This window comes from Vollenhovia emeryi, unplaced genomic scaffold, assembly GCF_000949405.1.
Source record: "Vollenhovia emeryi isolate VEMERY1.0 unplaced genomic scaffold, V.emery_V1.0 DF939137.1, whole genome shotgun sequence".
NCBI classification, from domain to species: Eukaryota; Metazoa; Arthropoda; class Insecta; order Hymenoptera; family Formicidae; genus Vollenhovia; species Vollenhovia emeryi.
Window position 1 is genome coordinate 2278909 of NW_011967229.1, and position 21608 is coordinate 2300516.

Consider the following 21608-nt stretch of genomic DNA (forward strand, 5'->3'; position numbering starts at 1 on the left):
GGTTCCAATCAGGACTATTCAGAAAAGTCGCGCTCTAAAGCTAATTTGTATTCGGTTCCCGTGAAGCAAAGAGCAAAGTGGCAATAAGTTTGCTTCGTTTAATAAACTGACGAGACAAGCTGAAAAGAGTAGGAAGTCGCACGCGGAATCGAGGAATCTTTATGCTAAATATGCACCAAGTTACGTAACGTGTATGTTTTACATTCGAATCGGCCCGTTTGCGATATTTGCGTGTAGGTACACGTTTAATAGCGTGTTCGGTCTGCTCGCGTGTTACGTAGACGTACGCGAACGCAAGTGGCTCCTCGACAATAACGCTATGAGATGAAATACTTGAAAATGACACGCAATTCCATGGCAACAGTCTCAAATTAGTTACGCGACTGTCTGAATCATTGCCTCCATATAATTAAGACGATACTTTCAGTGTCAGTCCCGTTTACGTAAGTAAAAAGGTGCTTTACATTAACAATATTCTGGAACGCGTTCGACTGCGCCCAGGAAATAAGATTTATTTAGGTTAAACAAATGAGATACGTTGAGATCATGTTTCCTTGACTCTGCTAAATTTTTATTCACTTCTGCTAAAACATTTGAAGAAATGGATATGAATTTCCTTAGAAATTTCCGTCTTAATGAAATAAAATTGCAAGATAAAGAAATCATTTCTTTGAAATGAAATGAAAAGTCTAGTGAGGTCAAAATTGAAAGAAAATTTGTTTCATTTCCCAGAGGCTTTTTTCTGACTGTGTAACAACGAACGAAAAGCAAGCAAAAGTAAAATGGTACGATGATAAATTAAGTTATCAAGCAATGGTAGACGATAACGAGTTTATTAGAAGGATTCCCCCAGAGGTGCTTGACAATCAGGAGATCTAGGGATTATCAAAGGCAACAATTAAAAGGGACAGATAGTGCGTGGCTGTGGGTTGTCGACATACCGCAATACCGGTTTCTCGTTCGCAGACAGGTTTCTCCTGTCTGACCGGCATAATGTACCAGCGGTAAGAAACACCAGCGATACGCCGAATGGATGGAAAGTGAAAGATCACAGACATTGCACTTGCCTCGCTGCAGCGGCTGTCCCGAAACGCGCGCTATTAAAGCCGACGAGTCACATCGCCGGCGCGAAATTAGCGACGCTATTTTCGACCGGGCACTATTCCCCGAATATTTCCGGTACGCGCAATGCAATTGCAGAAGTACGAAAAATAGACCGCCCTAAGAGGCATCGCGACCGCAGCGATAACGAAAGCGTTAACGTGGTCGTCTGAATTTAGCCTGGGAGTAACGCTCGGAAAAGTGTACGGTATTTGTAGAGAAATGCTCTCTAAAAGTTAATCGGTGGAATTGTCATTAAAAACAATGAATAGTCACTGATTTACAGTTATAAATATACACTAACAAAAATTTTTTTTAACTAAGTAAATAGATTTAACTTTTTTTGCTAAAATAAATATTTATTCTATTTAAATAAAAGTATCAAATTTCGAGAAAATATATGTATTATATTAAGTAAATTAATTTAAATCATTACATTTTCTGTTATACATTCAAATCAAGATTTCATGAGATATCGAATACTATTTATTAAATGAAATAATTGTTTTTGTTCAATAAGAAATCCAATTTTCTTCGCTGTGAAAATTACATCTTGGTAAACATTTTATAGAATTAAAATACAATTTTTTAAATTTAAAATTATCTATTCTTTGATATTTATACTTAAATTAAAGCAATGCATGTTTTAATTTTATTACTGTTTAATGTTATTACTTTTTAAATTTAAGTTAATAAGCTATTAGGAGCCACCTAATAAATAATTTTCTTGAGTAAAGTAATATTTTCTTTATTAAGATATTTTTCATCACTATACCACTGCGATTTTCAGTATAAGTACTTACAATTGCAAATCAGGGACTGTCCGGACTGTTCACTGTTTTCAGTGATAATTCATTGAGTGACTTTTAGAGAGCGAGTTTCCACGCCATGTAAGGTATTAATTGTTAAAACAGTTTCTAAAAATTAATCCTCGAAATTGCTAAAAAAAGATTATTATATTTTTTACTGAAACATTTTTGCGAAATTTCGACTTAGAAAATGTCGCTTCTCTTGCGAGCTAAAGGATTGTCATACTTTTTACTTATTCAGTTATTCCAGTCAAAGTTTTTGACTGATGCCACTTTCTCTGCGAGCCGAAAAGATTGTCAACCGTCACGTAGAATCGGACGGGACGCGTTCAACGCGAGCGCGTTACAAGGACTTCATTGTTGAACGGAACGGAGCGTTCGCCAGGCTAGAAAACGCGGTTGTGAAGATACGCGCATTCGCCACCCGCGGGGTGATTATCGCTTTTTTATTTAATATTCATGACGCGAACGCGCGCGCAGTCGTACGAGGAAATGGTACGATATGCAAATCGCGCTCAAGGACGAGGCGAGTATCGACATGTGTTCCTGTCTACGTGAGCGGATCGCCGAAAAAACTTATTGATATTCCTCGCTATGTCCTTGCGTCTCTTCAAATTACAAAGTAAATCCACAAGTGAAAACTACGTCCTGTGAGCACGCGAGGAAGTTCCGTTTTAGTTCGTTTCTTCTTTGCGCGCAACCCTAGCGGAAAAAATTGCTATAAAAAAATGACTACAAAAATTGACTTGAAATAGAAACTCGTAGAAATTTTTATATCTTCGTTGAAACATTTTTTTTAAATAAAAATATCTACGAAATAGTACCACAAATTACAATGTTCTCAAATCAAGCAATTATTGTAAGTAGTATTTCATGAAAATGTACAATTTTGTAAAAATTAGTACAAAACTTTACCAGTTTAAAAAATTTGAGAAACAACAAAATCTTAAAGAGTTAAAACGTCTGCTTACTTGTAGAATATTACAAAAATTAACAAAAGTGTTTCAATTCTAGCATTTTTATTTACGTAGAATTTCTTAGATTCTGGCAGTTATATTTTGTAGTTTTGTAGAATGTTGTAGAATTATTTCTGGCAGGGAACCGAAGAATTATTCGCGCGTGAGCAATGGTGTGCGCAACTTTTCCGAAAAGAAAAAACCTATATAGAAGAATAAATCTATCTTGAGAAGCGATTATTGATAAAGGAAAAAAATTTCGACGATTCGAAGAATAATCGCAAGCTGTTGAAACGGTTTTTATATCCCTCAATCATTAAATCGATCTTTGATAATGAATCCCTCCTTCTCCCTCGTCCTCTCCAATTTTGTTCAACATTGAAATGAGCGGACTCGTATCGATCTTCGCTCTATACTCGATATAAATTATAATATACATTATGTTTTCCTTCGTTACCACTTTTCAGGACGAGGAATTCTTAATTAAAAGCATTTAATCCGGTTTAGCCTGGATTAAACCTCGCATTATTTTAGATTATAGATTAATCCAGCCAAGAAGAAGCGTCCGATAAAAGGTTGCACCTTGTTTCCTATTACCCGGCTGTTTAACGTTGCAAATTGCAGAACAACAGTGCTGCTCATCCCGTCCTTCCGATTGCTCTAATTGTTAATAGCGTAACCGCCTACCGCTGAGAAAGATGCTGTACCAATGGAAGGTCAAGGCCTGGCGCAATCGATACACACGGCTCCTCTCAGCGTGTACCGCACACTTAACTCGCGTCAAACACCGATCCCACCTTGTGGGACTGAATTGCCCGAGTTGTATTAATAAGCGCTTGTTGGCCTTAAGAGCAATCGACCAGGGAGGAAGATAGAGAGAGGGAGAGAGGAAGCGAGTCTCTCTCGCATTTCAGGCAATTATTATGTAACTCCGCGAGTGCGGAAAAGCGAGACTGGGCTCGTCACGAGACGACCCTGAAGGAGATTCTTTACGTAATGACTTTTTATGCCCCGCGTGGGTTTTTATCAGTCGCCAATACGCGAACCGCCGGCGATTGGGTGGACTGCGAATAAATCAATGGCGCAGGCCTAAATACATGATATCCACGTTGAATAAATCATACTGAGGAGCGTGTTTTTCCATTTCCATCCCGGCCTTGGGATCGGTTGAGCGCGAGCCTAAGCGGCCAATAGAGCCAAGTACGGCCGTTTGCGCTGTGATTGCCGGCTTTCTTGCGCGAGAAACGCGCGAACGAGCGGCGGAGCAGCGAGCCAGGAGATTGCGAGAGGCAAGGTAAAAGTAAACGGGTCGTGGCAAGAAACGGGAACGAGCGGCGAACAGGACGATGCGCCGCGCACACGAGCGAGCCTCGAAGAATTGTTCGCTTGTGTGCCCGTCTAGACGAGCCGAGCAGATTTTATGGAATCGACAATTGGTGATTTAGGCCCTGAGCCCTAAAAATTTGACTGCTCACAGTCGAGTATTCTTCTTACTTTCGACTGTAATTGGTCAATTTCTCAGGGCTTAGCGCTTAAATCGTGCGTTGCAGACTGGGACGAATTTGGAGGAAAGTCCCCTGTTATGAGATATAGGCCTCTGATACGAGATAGCAGGCTTTCAACGCCGAAATTCAATCGCGAATCCCTTTTCGCAACGATCTAACAATCAATTCCCCCACTGAACAGGTTTCACTCCAAGGGCGATAAATTCATGGTGAAACCGACAGATGATGCCTGTTATAATAATTTAGCAGAGACTCCGCTATCTCACATTAAAAGCCTAATAGGGGACTTCCCTCTGCGTCACGACTCTCAAAAGTCGCGTTATTCGAGGTCCCGTTTTGATTAATTGCAGGTTTTTCAAGTAGAACGGTGTACGCAAACTGTCCGCAGACTGTCGTGTATCTGAAGAAATAGATTTTATCGGATTCGCGCGATTCTACGTTCGATTGTACGTAAAAGATAGATCAACCCGCCTGCGATAGCAGTAGCCTCGAGGAGCGAGCTAATTGACTTCGAAATAAAACGTTTGGTACTTCTTGCCCCGGGTACTTCTTGCCGGGAAGGAAGAGACACGTTGGTAATCCAATTAGCGTCGATCATTACATTCGTCTCTGGGGAAACACGTTTCCCGGGGAAGCTCGAAAACGGGGGTGAAAACGCGTCGTCGACTCGATAAGTTATTAATTCAACTTATCATTTGCCTATCTATATTTGCAAGGAATGGATTTCGCTGCAGGATCGCCGAGTGCCCATCGAGTGAACAATTTACCCCATTAATCCCGCAACTCCGAAGCTGGACGGCTCGTAAATTGAGCATTCGCTGTCCTCGCTACGAGGAGAGCGTACACGTCGTTGACGGAAACGACTTGACAGACGTTCGTTCCGATCCTCGTTAACGCGCTGTTAACCAGCTCCGAAACTGGGTATTCGGTATTTTCCGAGGTGGATCGAGGAAAACTGTTGCTCCACGGGGAATTAGTAATCCTGCTCACGCGACAACTTATCCTTGGAAAAGAGGCACTCTGCGAGGACGTTTTACCGTGAATCCAGCTTGTCTTGCTTAAAATACAGTCTTGACCTTTGGGCGTCCAATATTTTCATCGAAGAAAAAAAAAACTCGAAACGCGCGTCATCGACGAGATGATAAATCGGTTAACGTGACACTCGGGGAAGATCGAAATCTGTATAAATATCCGCTTTAGTGGCGCAATTTGTTGGTATCATTATTTTTGAAAAAGATAGACATCTTTTCTTCTAATAAAATATATCAAAACGATTAGCCAATGTAGAAAATTGCATGACGACCCATGGCTGGCAAATTCTAATTAAAGAAATTCATTGCGAAAAATATTACCTCCACGGTGGAATCCACGAATTGGTTGAGACGCCCGCCCTAGAGTGTAGGGGAGGTCCAGGTTCAAATCCTGGCTGAGGTAATATTTTTCGCAATGAATTTCCTTTAATTAGAATTTGCCAGCGATGGGTCGTCGTGCAATTTTCCACATTGGTTAATCAATTACTGGCGTTAAATAATTCTTTACAAAATAATTAAATCATATAATTCTTGATTGGATGGCGCTTATGCCTGGTGCCTTAAAAAAAAATGATTTTTTTAAGGTGCTCGATTAACGTGGCACTCAGAGGATCGAAATTTGTATAATTATCCACTTTAGTTGGCGTAATTTGTCGATATCATTACTTTTGTAGAAAAGATGGGCATGTTTTCTTCTAACAAAATATATCAAAATAATTGAATTATATAATTCTTGATTGGATGGCGCTTATACTTGGCGACTTTTAAAAAAAATTGTTTTTTTAGGGTGTTTGATTAACGTGACACTCGGAGAGGATCGAAGCTGTTTCCGCGTTAATCAACCGCGGTGCGGTCGTGCGTGATTATTCAACATTCGTTGATGTAATAACAGAAATGGAGAAAACGTGTCGACGAGATAATAACGTCTGAGGAAAGTTTGCACGGAAAGGATTTCGTTGCCAGTGATTAAAGTCGCTTAATCACCCGGCAAGCGGAAGGTCCCAGGTTTACATCCTGGCCTAGTCCAAGCCCGTATTACTTCGCTCGCTTGGCGCGTCTAAGAAACATTCTATTCTGCGCGAGCAAGTGTAAACCCTTAAAAAACTTGTCGACAAAGTGTCGTGCAATTTATTCACTCGCGCAAACGTTTTAAACGTGTCCGCCGGCTACGAAGTAGAATGTTTCCAGACGCAAAGAGCACGTTTGTAGATTAGGGTTTAGTGCCTACCACCCCGAGGACACTGTTTATCATTACGGCGATTAGAATCGTTTGATTTAATCGAGGCGCGGGCCGCGAGCACCGGGCGGGCACTCGACGTTTGCCATTTAACGACGAGCCGCGGAACGTGTCGCGCTCTCAAGTAAAAACTGTTGACGCAGCCGACTGGGAGATTGACGCTTACTGTAAGGCGGCCGTTCGGTCTCCCAGATGAGCGTGCCGCGATGAAAGTACACGCGGCACCGCTTCTTCTTCACGACGAAGGTGTTGAGCAGCACCGACTTGGAGGAGGCACGCTGTTCGTCGGCGGGGCCGCCGGAGACGTCCTGCATCATCCTGGGGGCCGCTTCATCGACGGGGCAGGAGGGGGGGGGGGGGCAGGGGACGGTTTCAGCGGTGTCGACGGCGCGGCTGAGACGTCATCCCGGAAATGATCGACGGCACCGCAGCGACGACGGTGCCGGGAGGATCGTCGCGGAAATCGGGGAAAGGAGCACGGCGGCTCGCGCGCGGTCAGCTGCTCCGCGATCGATCACGCACACACGCTGAAAGCTGCGCGCACCGACACCGTGCGCCTATTCCCTGCCCGGTCGGACGCGCGAGCGAGACTGACTGACTGATCGCGCGCGCGAGCTCCGCGGCCCGACGCAAAGCTGCTGGGGAGCTGGGAGTGCGCGGCGACGCGCACTCCGGTGCACTCCGGTACGCGTGCACTCGCCGCCCGCGATGCAGTGAGTCAGATCTGTCGAAAGCGCGTGAGACGCGCGGGCGCGCGTATGATCGAGTTTTCCATACGACGTACGTCGACGGAATCGTTGCCTCTCACGCCGGTGCCATCGGGGCGAGCTAAATTAATTTAGGACTCGTCAGATACAGAGAATTGAGCCCCGGTGATTACTGGAAAAAGTAAACGGTAACAATTACTAAAGAACTCACCCCGTGTTGATGAAGTTTGAGATTGAAATTAACTTGTTGTTTCTGTCGCGGGTACAATTTTGAGGATTTTAACTATCGGTTGTGTCTCGACGTCCTTATGTTACGTTACATTTGAGAGATGCTATAAAGATAACAATTAGTGTGTTATAAGTTGTAAAGTAACAAAGACATTGCGAAAATATATCTCTTTTAAATTATATTATATTTTGCATATCCTCTAGTATGAGATGTAGCTTCGAATGTATAACTTTCATATACTTTTTTAAATTCTCCCTCTACTGAAACGCCGTCGACTTTAGTGTCATTTGGCGAAACATTCATATCGATTATTGATAAAGTAGATACCACTGTTATTAATAGTAGATAAGTACAGTCTGTTTGACAAGAGCGTGTACGGCGAAACTTTCTCCTAGAAACCGTTAGAGGGGGGGGGGGGGGATTTAAACGCGAGCAGGTAACGGGACTCGGCTCCCAATTTGTATAGAAAGTCTTAGTTGTCGTTTGATCTCACAGAAGGACATATTTAACCATGAGTGCCGCATCGCGTTACGAGGCCGCGTTTCTACGTTTGCATCCGAAAGGACCAAAAATGTCGTACGGAGCGGCCGCTAAGCACGTGCAAAAATCCATGGTCGGTATTCATAGTCAGATCTTATATTCAAGACCGTCCTAAGATCATCTTTAGATACTCCGTAGCCAATGAAATGTTCCATACAGCATCTTTAGATAAATTCAAGACGGTCTTGGATATATAAGATCCGATTATGAATACCGGCCTATGCATAATGTGTGTGTATTTTTTTCAATTTATTATCCCGTTTTTGAGTTTCGCCGTACACGCTCTTGCCAAACAGACTGTACAAAAACCTTACAATTAAATATATTAGATGCTTTTTCCATTCAGTGACACAAGTTGACACAAGTGTTACTCTGTCGTTGTTATTCATTGAGTATCAAGAGAACTATAGAAGGACAGTTGCGTTGTATCACTAAATGGAATTATTAATCAATACAAATCTGTTCATTACAGTTTCCGTTCATTTTCTTCCTATTACACATGGCGTTGCAGTCACACGCTATATTACGAAGTAACAATCATTATCAAACCTGTAGGTAATCTCGTCACACATTTATTTTCTGATACAATTAACTTAGATACACAATGACAGGAAGCTTCATCTGGTATAATCTTACCCACAAGTTTCAGAACACTTTTCGTGATAGCGATCCTACGTTCACGGTTCTGTCGACGGGTCTGAAAACGGTGCAAATATTTAATCCGCAAACACGATACAGTCCGTTCAAGCGAGGCTCACGAGTTATCCACATGATTGGTCGAACTGTAAAACCGAATGGAAATGGTTCGAAGCCGGGGTTGTAGTCGCGCGAGTAAGTGAAACGATTGCACACATCTCTCGGACAGGTCTCCGCAAGTCTGGAGACATGGGGAGGAAATACGGAAACGCGAACGCAACGGAACTCGCGGGGAGCAGACCGTAGCCGTGATTTGCGCGGGAAACGTCACGAGGGGAGACGAGTACCGGCGCGATCGGCCGGGCGGCATTCCGAGCTTGTACGCCACGTATTTCGCGCACCCGGTGACATTTCGCCGACAGTTCCCTCAACATCCACTAAGCGCGCCTATCAAATGCCACGCGACGTACCTTTTGCTTTTCGCAGAGTCCGCGTTTACGTGCGAACGTGGGCGAGATCTTGGCAAAATTTTCCTTTACGTCGTGTCTCGGGACAAACGCTTGCACACAATAATTACAACAACATATACTTTTAGCAATTGTGATCACAATTTTGTGTACATAAATTTTAACTCGATAGTATCACACGTAGAATCGACAACCGACATGAATTCCACTCGGAACATGGAATAATTTAGGCGATGTTTTTCTTCGAGAAGGGTATCTCTCCATTTTATTTTCCGCGATGTGTAAATTAATGCAAAACGCGGAGAAGACACGCTGTTTGAGAACCGTTAGCCGCACGCCGGCGCGTTGATTGGCTCGTCGCGATAACGCGGCGCGCCCGAGTCAAATGACAGAGACGAACGCGGAGAAACGGCCAATGAGTGGCACGGATTGTCCCGTGACGATGGACCCTCGGTATGCCACGGCGCCTTCGGCTGCTACGGCCGATATCGCCGTGGTATTCGCGACCATAGACATATAAAAGATAGACTGCTTATGAGGTAGTGGGGGATGTCCTCCTGAGGGAAAAGGACAACACCAATTTATTTGGGTATCTATCTTCTTCTAGTGTACGTGATCACGTGATCACCTTCAGATCACGTCCACTAGAGAAAGACAGATACCCAAATAAATTTGTCCTTTTCCCTCAGGAGGAGATGCCCCCACCTAGGGTTCCACTGCCTCATAAGCAGTCTATCTTTTATATGCCTATGTTTGCGACACGCACACATCGGCGTAAATCGAACGTGTCGACCGGCTCTGGAACTACCGCCACTGTGCGTATGCAAGAGCGGCTCGTTTGAGCTTAAGATCAATGCGGATTAAATATGAATATCCCTCGCATCCGACGGCGCGCGTTGCTGTCCGCGCGAATGCGTCGGTTCCCCGTAAACGTCATTCGTAGGAATCGACACGCTGCGACAATGAAGCAGTGAAACTTAAAACTTAAAAATTTCAACTAATCGGAATTTTCAGCATTGCTCAAGTTTCAAAATGGCAGCTCGCGTTCTCGACAGCCGCCGGTCATTTCTCGATCTTAAGTTTCAAGTTTTACTTCTTAAGTTTTTTCGTGTGTTCGGGCCTTGAGATCTGCAATCCGTAAAAAACGAACCTGATACATTCAAACTGTGGCTGCTTTACTCTTAGAGGAGGCATAAATCGACACAGATTAGCACACTCGAGCACAGCTAAATGGCAAAGATTCCAAGAAAAAGACTATCGAAATACTGAATTAAGCGACCAAAACCACACTCTAACTCTCCTCCCGAACAGAGTCGAAGAGCGTTGATTCAGTTGGAATCGAACTTTAAATGGAAAGCGACTTATAGCCCAGAGCTTGGTATCTTTTTTAAAAAGATTTCAATAGAGACGTAGATACAGAAATCAAATGTTTTACAAATTTAAAAAACTGCAGACATTGTGCTGCTTATTAAACGTTTTAGAGTCTGAATAATATTACACATAAAAAAGCAGTAAACTTTTAAAAATATGACGAAGAAATTACTCGGGGAAAAAATTTTTTATGTAGAACATAATTGCGCCTGTTATGTTTCTCATTAAGGGGTCATTCCACTTTAACGGCCCAAAAACTATGCTTACCTTTAACAAGTTTTTTCACAGTAAATACACCATACAATGACATAAATCTTTTTGGGATTTATTAGGGCACTCTTAAATAACACAAAAAAATTTTATCATAATTTAAAATTCAACCTTACCAAAAAGAAAAGTCAAAAAGATTCTTACTGTATATGAGTGTCGCTGTGTCCCAAACCTCAACTAAGAATGTTTATTAAAAAATGGCAAAACGGAGCCAGTTTGAAAAAAGTCTTGTAAAGTGCTTCTCAAGAATTCAATATTCCTCAATGCAATTTTTCACTTTTCATGAGTTTACACTAGAGGAAAAGATTCATGATCGAGCGCCAGGTATCTAGAAACATTCGCATTCAGCAGCCAAGAAACACGCTTGAAAAATTTGTCGTACGACAAATGTAATATTAACCTAAGGCTAATATTACATTTGTCGTACGACAAATTTTTCAAGCGTGTTGACTGGCCGCTGAATCAAACATTTCTAGCTACTCGAGAATTTTACTATCCTGCAGCCAATCAACACCCGTAAAAGTTTGTCGACAAATGCAATACCAGCTTAACAGTAGTGCTTTCAACTTCGGAGTATACGGCGCTACTCGGACTCGCGAAAACGCATCGTCGGGAGACGCTCCGAGCGGGAGGGAATTGTCGAACTCGGCCGGAGTCAAGTGTATAGCCCGGCGACAAAGAGGATGCGGCGCGCCCGGAGGCCGGTGGGCCGGTCCGCAGGTCGCTACGCTCCTGCGGGACGGCGGCCGCGGGGCGCGTGCGCAGGTTCGAAATTGGCCAATCGGCGCGCGCGGCCGGCACCGTGGCGGTGGCACCGTGGGGGCTCGCTCGCGCCCTCGGTATCGCCGTGCCGGCGTTACCGCGTCCATTTTGTCAACGCGTACGGTCCCGATTAGTCGACGCCGGTGTGGAACAGTATAATTCCCATTTGCTGCGAGTTCGCGCGCGGGAGATCCAGTGGCTGTCCTTCGGCGGCGGTACGCGATCGCGTGTATCAGTCGGACGTGCGGCGAGAGCACACCGGTGCCCGGCAACTTGCGCGCGCGCGCGTGTGGAAAAAGTAGAAGGAATCGCGCGCGGTCCTCTATCGCCACGTTATTCGCGGCGCTCCCGACGCGGGCCGCGACGTGCCGGCAAAGGCGTAAAAACCGACTTGCCTCCTCCTGATCTCCGCCGTGTAAACGACTCCGCACGGCAAGATGGCGGAGCTGCAGGGCACCCCGGTGGCACAGGACGCCCTGACCGTGGCGCAGCTCGAGCTTGAGGGGAATCCGAATGCCTTGGCGCTGCGCAGGCCGTTCGACCCGGTGGCGCATGATCTTGACGCGTCCTTCCGACTGACGCGATTCGCCGACCTAAAAGGATGAGGGTGCAAGGTCCCTCAGGAGGTTCTTGGTAAACTCCTCGAGGGACTGCAGGCCGACGAAGCGTCCGCGCAAGATCACGAACATGCCCACTTTATGCACATGGCCATCCCGCGGATCGGTAAGCGAGCAAGCGAGCGGAATGAATAAATCAACGAGCGGAGTCGTCGCGGCATCTTCGATCACCGTGTATATTTTCTCTCTCTATCGCTCTCTCTCTCTCTCCTCCTCCTCCCCCCCCCCTTCCTTCCTCCCGCTCTTCCTTCGCCACGCAGTCTTTCTCGAGCGGAATTTTTGCGTAGAAAAATCGAGGGGAAAGTTAGTTCCCTTCCTCTCAAATTCTCGCGAGCAACGCGACGTCGAATTTCGCACACGTGTCGCTCCGAAGGCTCCGAGCCCGACACGCGGAGCCACGGCTCAAGATTCTTTTCTTCGATTGTCGCCTCGCGCCTACGCGAGGGGCCTGAAAGTGCCGCAAGGCAGCCCTGTTGCAACATGGCGGCCGTGTCGTCTCCCGCCCAATTTCTACCGCGGCCACCGGAAGCGCAGATGTTCTCAACCTCGAGCCCATAATCCGGCGAGGCCGACTCGCAAATTTGCAACATACGCTGCCTCAAATTTTATTCAAATGTACCGTAAATAGATGAGACATCGGGACACTCTGTGCTGTTCAATTGCAATTTTTTTTATGGCTAATTTCTAAAGACGTTCTTAAGACACTTTTGGAGCGAACGAAGTTTTCAAATTTATCACTTCCCCCCCTCCCCCAATTTCTTCGTCACTTTTTATAGTCCCCTATTATGGGATACGATCCTAATATGAGATAGCGGGTTTTCTGCTAAATTAATAGACGTTGTCTGTTGATTCCACCATGAATCGTCGCGAAAAGAGATTTGTAATTGAATTTGAACGTTGAGAACTTGATTGTCCCACCTCATAATGCAGAACTCACCTCTACGTTTTAAAATTTCACTGCTTTCTCATGTATAATATTATTTAGACTCGAAAATGTTTAATGGGGTGACATAACGCGCGCAACTATGTTCTGCTTTGAACATTTTCCCCCAATTTCTTCGTCATATTTTTCAAATTCCACTGCTTTTTTTGTGTGTAATATTATTCAGGCTCGTTCAATAACAAGCACGTCTGCGGTCTCTTAAAATTTAAAACATCTGCTATTTTTATACTGCATAGTAATCTAATAAATAATTGTAACATTGTTTCAGGCATTGGCATGGATTCCTCTGTCACGCCCGTGCGACACGGCGGGCTTAGCCTGGTGCAGACCACAGATTTCTTTTACCCGCTAGTCGACGATCCTTATATGATGGGTAAGGAAGGGGACGTCGAATCCGATGGGGACGCAATGAAATATTACGAGACCAAGTTGAATTAAAACGTCGCACTCGCGTTAAACGCGCAGATACAAAATGCTATGATAACGTCGCTCGTGTTATTTTGCATTCTTCATTGCTAAGGGAGGTGTTTTCCAGGTAAAATTGCGTGCACCAACGTGCTCAGCGATCTGTACGCAATGGGCGTCACGGACTGCGATAACATGTTGATGCTGCTGGGCGTCAGTACGAAGATGACTGAGAAGGAGCGCGATGTCGTTGTGCCACTAATAATGAGAGGGTTCAAAGATTCCGCTTTGGACGCGGGCACCACGGTGACTGGTGGCCAGACCGTCGTGAATCCTTGGTGCACCATCGGCGGGGTGGCTACCACTGTGTGCCAGCCGAACGAGTACATCGTGTACGTAATTGATTGTGATTAGCGTCACTGTTAGACTCGGCACCAAGTTTCCCTGTCGCTCTTGGTTTCAGGCCGGACAACGCTGTAGTCGGGGACGTATTGGTCCTAACGAAGCCCCTCGGTACGCAAGTTGCCGTCAACGCGCATCAGTGGCTCGATCAGCCCGACCGTTGGAACAGGATCAAGCTGGTAGTGAGCGAGGAAGATGTGCGGAAGGGTTATCAACGTGCAATGGACAGCATGGCCAGGTTGAACAGAACAGGTATATCTTGACCCTGATTCGTGCTGTATACATTGCTGGGGTATCTTCAATTTTGTAATTTCATTAACAAATTCCCCGACCAATTTGGAAGTAAGATTTCCGTCGCTGAAAGTATCGAAGAAAATTGCTATTTGTCTCTAATCTGTTAACGAAGCTTCGGGGTAGTTACAATTATAGTAATCGGCTTTCCTGCTGATACAGTAGAATATCTTGTATTCGTGAGGTATCCTAAAGAACGGCAGGTAGAGAAACGGGAGGAGTTTTTATACTATTTATTGTTAATATATAAGTAGCTAGTGACTCTCCTACATCCGTACCTTTATATGTACTTTGCATTAATTCGAATAAGTAATGTTCGGGGTGACGTTTTATTAAGGTACGTTTATACGATGAAACTAGTGTGAAGAATTCGTCGTTTCTGAAACGGGCTACGGTTTATTTCACGCCCCGTTACCAGCCGTTCAATCAATCTTTTATTAACTGAGGTAAACGCAGAGAGTTGAGGGCTGAGAAACTAAATTATGAATCGATCATTTTTACACGACGCCTAGCGTTGTGAATTTAATTGAGAATACAAGCGTTATGTACTTGTCTATTTACAATTAGTAAAATTTATTTTGCGACAATTGTCTTTTTCTCAAGTATTTTCGTAAAAAAAAGAATCGAATGTTTATCAGGGGATGGTTAGTAAAAATGTTGATGTTCTTCAGTTAAAGTAATTAAAATCAATAATGGCCGTTCAATTTTCCAGCTGCGAGATTGATGCATAAATATAACGCACATGGAGCCACGGACGTCACTGGTTTCGGTCTTCTTGGACACGCTCAAAATTTAGCAAAGCATCAGAAGAATGAAGTTTCCTTTGTTATCCATAATCTCCCTGTTATCGCCAAGATGGCTGCGGTGGCGAAGGCATGCGGGAATATGTTCCAGTTATTGCAGGGCCATTCAGCCGAGACTAGCGGCGGTCTGCTCATTTGCCTTCCTCGAGAACAGGTTAATAAGTTGCTCGTCAAATCATATCGTACATTGTTAAACTTATAGGTGTAGCGTCATTAGGTACATTTAGACAACCGGAGAAATATTAACGCACAGAATCTGATTTAGCTCAATACCAGGGACATTCGCTTGGCAAACGAATCAGTTCGAAATCTTTCCCGCTCGTATAGTTACAATTATAGTAATCGGTTTTCCTGCTGATACAGTAGAATATCTTGTATTCGTGAGGTATCCTAAAGAACGGCAGGTAGAGAAACAGGAGGAGTTTTTATACTATTTATTGTTAATATATAAGTAGCTAGTGACCCTCCTACATCCGTACCTTTATATGTACTTTGCATTAATTCGAATAAGTAATGTTCAAATTTAAACAAGTCTTGCCTACAAATCTAATCGGTTAGGTGTGGTGTTTAAGACGTAAAGCCCGTATTAGCGGATTGAGCGTGAGAGTAGATTGAAATTTGTCCAATTAGAGTAAAAGTCGCTAAACTTGCGATTAGTAAACTTTACTCCGATTGGTCAAATTTCAATCTAATCTCGATCTCGATCAGTAGTCCGATGCGTGCTTAAGGTTGACACGATTTTGAAAATTGTGAATTGCGTTTTGCAGGCTGCAGCTTATTGTAAAGACATCGAGAAACAGGAAGGATATCAAGCATGGATTATCGGCATCGTGGAAAAGGGCCTTCGCACGGCAAGAATAATCGACAAGCCGCGAGTAATTGAAGTTCCGGCCAAGGAAAAGGACGGCGAGCTCTGGTAAAAGAAAAGGACAGGGCTATCCCATATTTGCCTCCTCAATTATATGTACGTTCGTATACTTGGAAAATAGCACGCATACACACTCGACAGGCGCTTTTACGTGCACCACAGACAAAAAAAAGGAGTTATTTACTACGTATATCTGTATATCATTTACGGAGAAAAAAACATTTTAAGTGGTATTCAAATCTTAATTATTAAAAAAATGCAAAGTTTGAAAGCCAAATCATGCGAATCATCTGTATACAATGGTTCTTGCGATTTCATAATCAACTTATTAGCGAATACCACATCATTTTTTGTTCCAAGTCTCTTACCCACATATTGTAGAGAATCTGTTCTTTTTCTTCTGATATGTGGCATTTCTTTCCGTATTAATGTGTAAAACTGACTGCAAGTTTAAAAAGTTACGGCGATTATTTTTCTCTTGTATCAAGTACAGTTAAGAAGATGATAAATTTAGTATTTTTAAGATTAAGGTAGCACTAAGTTCTCAAACTAAGAAGCTTTCAAAACCGCAACCCGAATAAATATTCGACGAGCAAGGGGGATATACATATGTATATTATATCGGGTAGCGAATTTGGGTGCTCGGTGTTAACGGCGTTTAAAAGAAATATTGATGATCGTAAATAATTGCAAAGATCTACGAAGTATATTTTACAAGACGCAAAATGCAAAATGACTGGGTAGTATACGTTATTTTACATAGCAGATTACAAACTGGTGATGCGTAAATCAGAACGACAGTGACTTTCACGAAGGGAGAGATATTGTTAAATAAGTAGTATATATGAACGGAGAACAGAAAGGGGACACGTGGCGTTTTAGCCGAAACTGAATTAACAATGGTTCCTCGTTTCAAAATCAAAATTGAGAGAAAAAGCTTTTCTTGGCGAGGAGGCTCTGTCCTCGGGGCAAAGCAGCTAGTGAAAAAAAAATGCATTGCTCGTAAAATGAGCTCGGTTCTTCTCGAGTGCACAACTTTGTCAGATTTATCCCTTTCTGTTCTGACCGATTCATATGCAATAGCAGACTTATGATCCTCGCATCTCGGGGAGATATAATCTAAGAGTTCGAAGTAGAGCACCATACACACGCATACGCAGAGATGTGGAGTCCCAAAAAGAAAGACAAAGGCCTTCTACTTGTCTCCCGTGCATACGCTTTGAACGATTCAAGGAAGAAATTAAAGCACAGGCCCTAACGTTGTATTACTTTTTCATATGAATAAAGTGCTACTTTGTCAATAAAATTGATCCAGCCCTCCTCGTTATTTCCCGAGAAGTAGCTCCGATTAAGCTCCTTCATTTCGCCGAGCTCCCGGGAAGCTTACAAAATTCGACTAAACAAGTCTCCGATACGAGAGTAAGGCCGGTATTCATAGTCGATTCTTATTTCAAAATCATGTTAAGTATTGTCTTAAGACGCAATTACAGCTCTGTGATTGGTTGAAAACACATTAAGAGTATACTTAAGATGGTCTTAAGGGTCTTAAGTATAAGAACGGACTATGAATACCGGCCTAAGTCTTGTAGCGGTTTAAAGTTTTTCCTCATTTCTATTCTAAGAAAAGTATACTACGATGCATCAATGAGATTCTTCTGCGGTGTAGACGGGTGTAGCTACGCGTCGTCCGCACATTGACAAAAAACTACAGACGGTGCGCTTATCTACACCGAAAAAGGTTAATGCACTACGGTGTCGCTCGGCAAAATAGGTTAGGTTACATTAATTAAAAAAAGAAAGCATACTCATCATCGTCCATTTTACCAGTGTTGATTTATAGTATATTTTCTTATAGATAATCTATAAGAAAAATGCCACGTGAGGAGATAAGAGATCCAATTTGCTCGCAGGTTAGATTAGGTTAGGTTGACCGGAGAGAGAGAGAGAGAAAAAGAGAGCTTACAAACACATACAATGCGTACGTGTGTACGCCACGGCGATGCGTGTGAGCCTGTTTCTCGAGTGCCGCGGTACTCGCGCGCGCAAACGCAGTGCGTCCGTGCGGGAGAAGAAAATAAAAAGAAGCGGTCGTGACACACGCACCTATCGTGGCGACATGGTATCGATACCTGGGGAGACGCTTTATCGCCGCCTTGCGAAATGGACGCTTATCGGGTTATCTTCCTCGTTCGTACGGCGCGCTGACTAATCGATCGCTGCCGATACGCGTGCGGAACGACGCTCGTCTCTCTCCCGCGAGTCTGCACTGTCTGCAGTGCGCGCGGTTGCGCAACTCGCTCCGCAACTCGAGAGTCTGTTCCGCGTCTCCGCCTCGAGGACCTCGAGGTCCCCTGAGATGACGCAGGACTGAGGAGCCGTGCACACCTGTGGAAGAGTCGAAGAGGCGCAATCTTATCTACGAGATGACTCGATCGGCCTCGAGAGACACTTGGGAACGTCGCGACTGATCCGTGCTCGCTACGGGTAAACCACGAATTGTTTATCAGGTTTTTTTTCCACAAGAAACCTCATTGTTTACAAACGATTACTGTTTTCTTAAATAACGACGGTGTCTTTGCGGCCCCCTTGATTCCCCTATCACTAATTGTACCCTTTCTTTCCTAGGCTGTGGAAGAGGTTCTCTGTCAATATTTATTAAGCGAACATATGTGATAGCGGAAGGTATGAGACAGGCTCGTTAGCCCGCGGGAAAATGGCGAAAGAGAGATATTCCGTCAACCCCGAGGCGAATACGCTGTGCCACCGGAAGTCCACGCGCTGCATGAAGATCCCGCTGAAGTCGACCGAGCAGATATACCTGATATTTCTCGTGCCGACGCTGATCAGCTGTTTTGTATATATTGTTCACTTCGCTGCCGACTTGGTGGTAGCTATTCAACACTTCAAGGAGGACAATCCGCTATGGGGAATGGCCACCCTGGCAATTCTCTACGCGCCGGCGCTCATGTACTTCATACTGACGGTCTCGAGGCCCGACTGGTGGATGACGGAGGACGATAAGGTGTCGAAGGGTGTACTCGGCTGGTTCGCCCTCCAAGTGTGTCAGTGCGTAGGATTTGTGTTCTTCGTATTATACAGGTATCCTTTCTTTCCCATTGTCCTTGCTGTATCTAAGCTAACTCACTTACCATATGTATTTTTTCTTTTTCTGTTGCTCCTCTGTTGCAATAAACAGTCGTGCGTACAAATTGTGTACATTTTGACAGATACGCGGGACTCATTGTACTGTCCGTGGACGCTATCACTTTATCCGGGGACGAGAGAGTGAAGACGTTGAATGTCGCCGCGGCACCTGCGGCCATCGAATTGTACTTCTTTCTGCAGGCGTGGTTCCAGGCTGCACCGCAGGCGGTCTTTCAGGCACACCTGCTCTTCAGGCAGAGCTCCGTGCTTCGCAGCTATCAATCAAGTAAACTGAAGGATCATTTTTTTCATACGAACCTTTGTTCCTTTACAATTCGCAAGGATATGTGCACAATGTATCTTTATAATATACGTGTACAACGTATCTAATAATGACTTACATATGTGTTACACTTTTCTTTGCAGTTATGGTGCAGGTGCTCTGCATCGTTATGTCCATTGTAGTTGTGGCGATGAAGACAGCTTCCTTCCAGAGATTCGAGAGCCAGCGTGTGAACGGCAGGAAACTACCCTGGGCGATGTGGCTGAAGAGATACTGCATTCAGGTAGCGGATCCAGCGTTGCGATTACTATAAGAATGATATTCCACGGCAATTTCAAAATCATACAATTGTGACTAACAATAAAATGACTAACAATGACTAAGCTTCTAATCGACTGGCGATGTGTTTTTAACACAGAAAATTTATTGCGAAAAATGTTACCTCCATATTACGCATATTGTGCCTCGGTGGTCGAATTGGTGAGACGCCAGCCTAGAGTGTAGGGAGGTCCAGGTTCAAACCCTGGGCTGAGGTAATATCTTTCGCAATAAATTTTCTGTGTTAAAAACACATCGTCAGCCGTGGTCGATTAGAAGCTTAATCGACGAATATAATCAATGCTAATGTGATTCAAACCAGGAGCTGAACAATATCGAGGAAAAGGCGTCGCTACAGGCGCCACCCTCGCCTCCAAAGGAGCAAGAGGACACCGTGAACGCCGAAGCAACGCCGCCGGAAGCGAGCCCGGCCGTTGAGAACGAGCAGGAGCTCGAGGTCCAGCCGCACGCGGCTCTGCTGGACCGTCAGGTTTCCGTGACCCCGCCGTTACCACCGAAGAATGTACACGTGACGCCGCCGCCGACGCCGCTTCGCGGCATAACGACGGTCGCGCCGCTCCTGGTGCCGGACGTGCCGGCGCCGCCGCGTCCGGATTCCGTTTACACGGAGGACGAGGCGGCGAGAGCAGCGGCGAGCTCCGAGCCGAACCAAAGACTGATAGGCAGCAGCGCGCAGAGCCTGAAAGTTCCTAAACGAAAGTATTCCGAGAAGGGCCTCGAGGAGGACGATCCGGTAGGAAGGCTCCTGTCCTTCCTCTGGTGGTTCTTCTTCATCTTGGCGCGCGTGTTAGCCATCGCCGTGGCCTACGAGTTCTTCCCGAAGACCGTGCTGACGATGATGGCCGTGCACTACGCCGTCATGTTGATCTATCTGTTCTATTACTCCAAGTATTACGACGTCATCACGATCATCGTCAATCTCTGGCTCGGTCTGGTCTACATATTCAGCCTGATCGAGTACCGGATCAAGTTCAGGTATGCCGACTGGTGGACACTGCCGTACTATGTGTTCGTGATCGCGCAGAACGTGGCGTTGACGCTCACGTGGTACGTACACGCCGACTGGAACGGATTCTGGTACACCTACATATTCGGTACGATTCTCGGCAGCATGGCGCTCTGCGTCCTCTCGTCCGCGGTGTACCATGCGATGTTCAAGCCAAAGAAATGCCGAGTATACAGCAGCTGACGATCGTTGGAGGGGGCACAGGCCTTCAAATAAGTCTTCTGCGAGAGAATTGTACTTCCGCTTTTACTTTTGTACAAAGCGTGCAGGTAAACTGTAGATACACACTCGGGAGAAGTTGATCGAACCCTCCGGAAGAAACGAAAATCTCCCGAGCATTCTGGCGGCTTTCTATACTTTATTTACACCTTGTAGATGTGTTTTCGATTTTTGTTAAAGCTTTAGAGACCTCACGGTGTTGAGACATTTGAGAATATTTTACACAAAAGTATATTCATTTATTAAATCTATATTTATAACTTATCTATACTTCTGTATATTACAATTGACTGTCTTACACTAATCATATATAGAATGATTGGTATAGAAAAAGGCTTTTAGATATAATCATTGTTAGATTGGTGCAGAAGTTTCCCATACTTGCCAAATAGACGCAAACTTACAATTTGAATCAACTCAGATGAAATAATTGTACCATTTTTTCATCGAAAAAGTGCTTTGGTGCTCTTCCCAAGGACCAGTTTCACAAACATCGGTTAACTGCTAACTAGGGTTCAATCGCGACTCCCTATCTTTTTCCATCTTATTATTTAAACGAGAGACAGAGAATCTATTAACCTTCGGTTAGCAGTTAACCGATGCTTGTGAAACTGGCCCTAAGCAATTGCTGATTTTACTTGAAAGATGTCATAACAAAAATCTTACA

General features: G+C 44.5%; 3 protein-coding genes across 4 annotated transcripts in view; 2 read left to right on the plus strand and 1 right to left on the minus strand.

The window, feature by feature from the left end:
- The window catches only part of LOC105567492 (ceramide kinase), a 23944-nt gene extending 16963 nt beyond the window's left edge, over positions 1-6981 (minus strand). Inside the window, exon 1 of the mRNA XM_012022400.1 lies at positions 6806-6981. Coding sequence (XP_011877790.1) covers positions 6806-6956 — 151 coding nt within the window. The 5' untranslated portion in view covers positions 6957-6981. The remainder of the gene's footprint in view (positions 1-6805) is intronic.
- A 4761-nt stretch (positions 6982-11742) lies between these two features.
- On the plus strand, positions 11743-17256 carry LOC105567493 (selenide, water dikinase). Its single transcript, XM_012022401.1, is given in 6 exon segments — positions 11743-12344; positions 13450-13554; positions 13717-13978; positions 14050-14240; positions 14992-15236; positions 15850-17256. Coding segments are annotated over 6 exon segments (1242 nt in total). The 5' UTR covers positions 11743-12058; the 3' UTR covers positions 16003-17256.
- A 96-nt stretch (positions 17257-17352) lies between these two features.
- On the plus strand, positions 17353-21475 carry LOC105567494. Of its 2 annotated transcripts, none has more exons than XM_012022402.1 (5): positions 17353-18434; positions 18576-19049; positions 19178-19380; positions 19521-19660; positions 20018-21475. In XM_012022402.1, exons 2-5 carry the CDS (start codon positions 18664-18666, stop codon positions 20903-20905), a joined length of 1617 nt encoding a protein of 538 aa, XP_011877792.1. In that variant the 5' UTR covers positions 17353-18434; positions 18576-18663; the 3' UTR covers positions 20906-21475. The 2 variants fall into 2 exon arrangements, with proteins under 2 accessions (XP_011877792.1, XP_011877793.1); XM_012022403.1 differs by having other exon boundaries at positions 18576-19016.
- Positions 21476-21608: the final 133 nt, after the last annotated feature.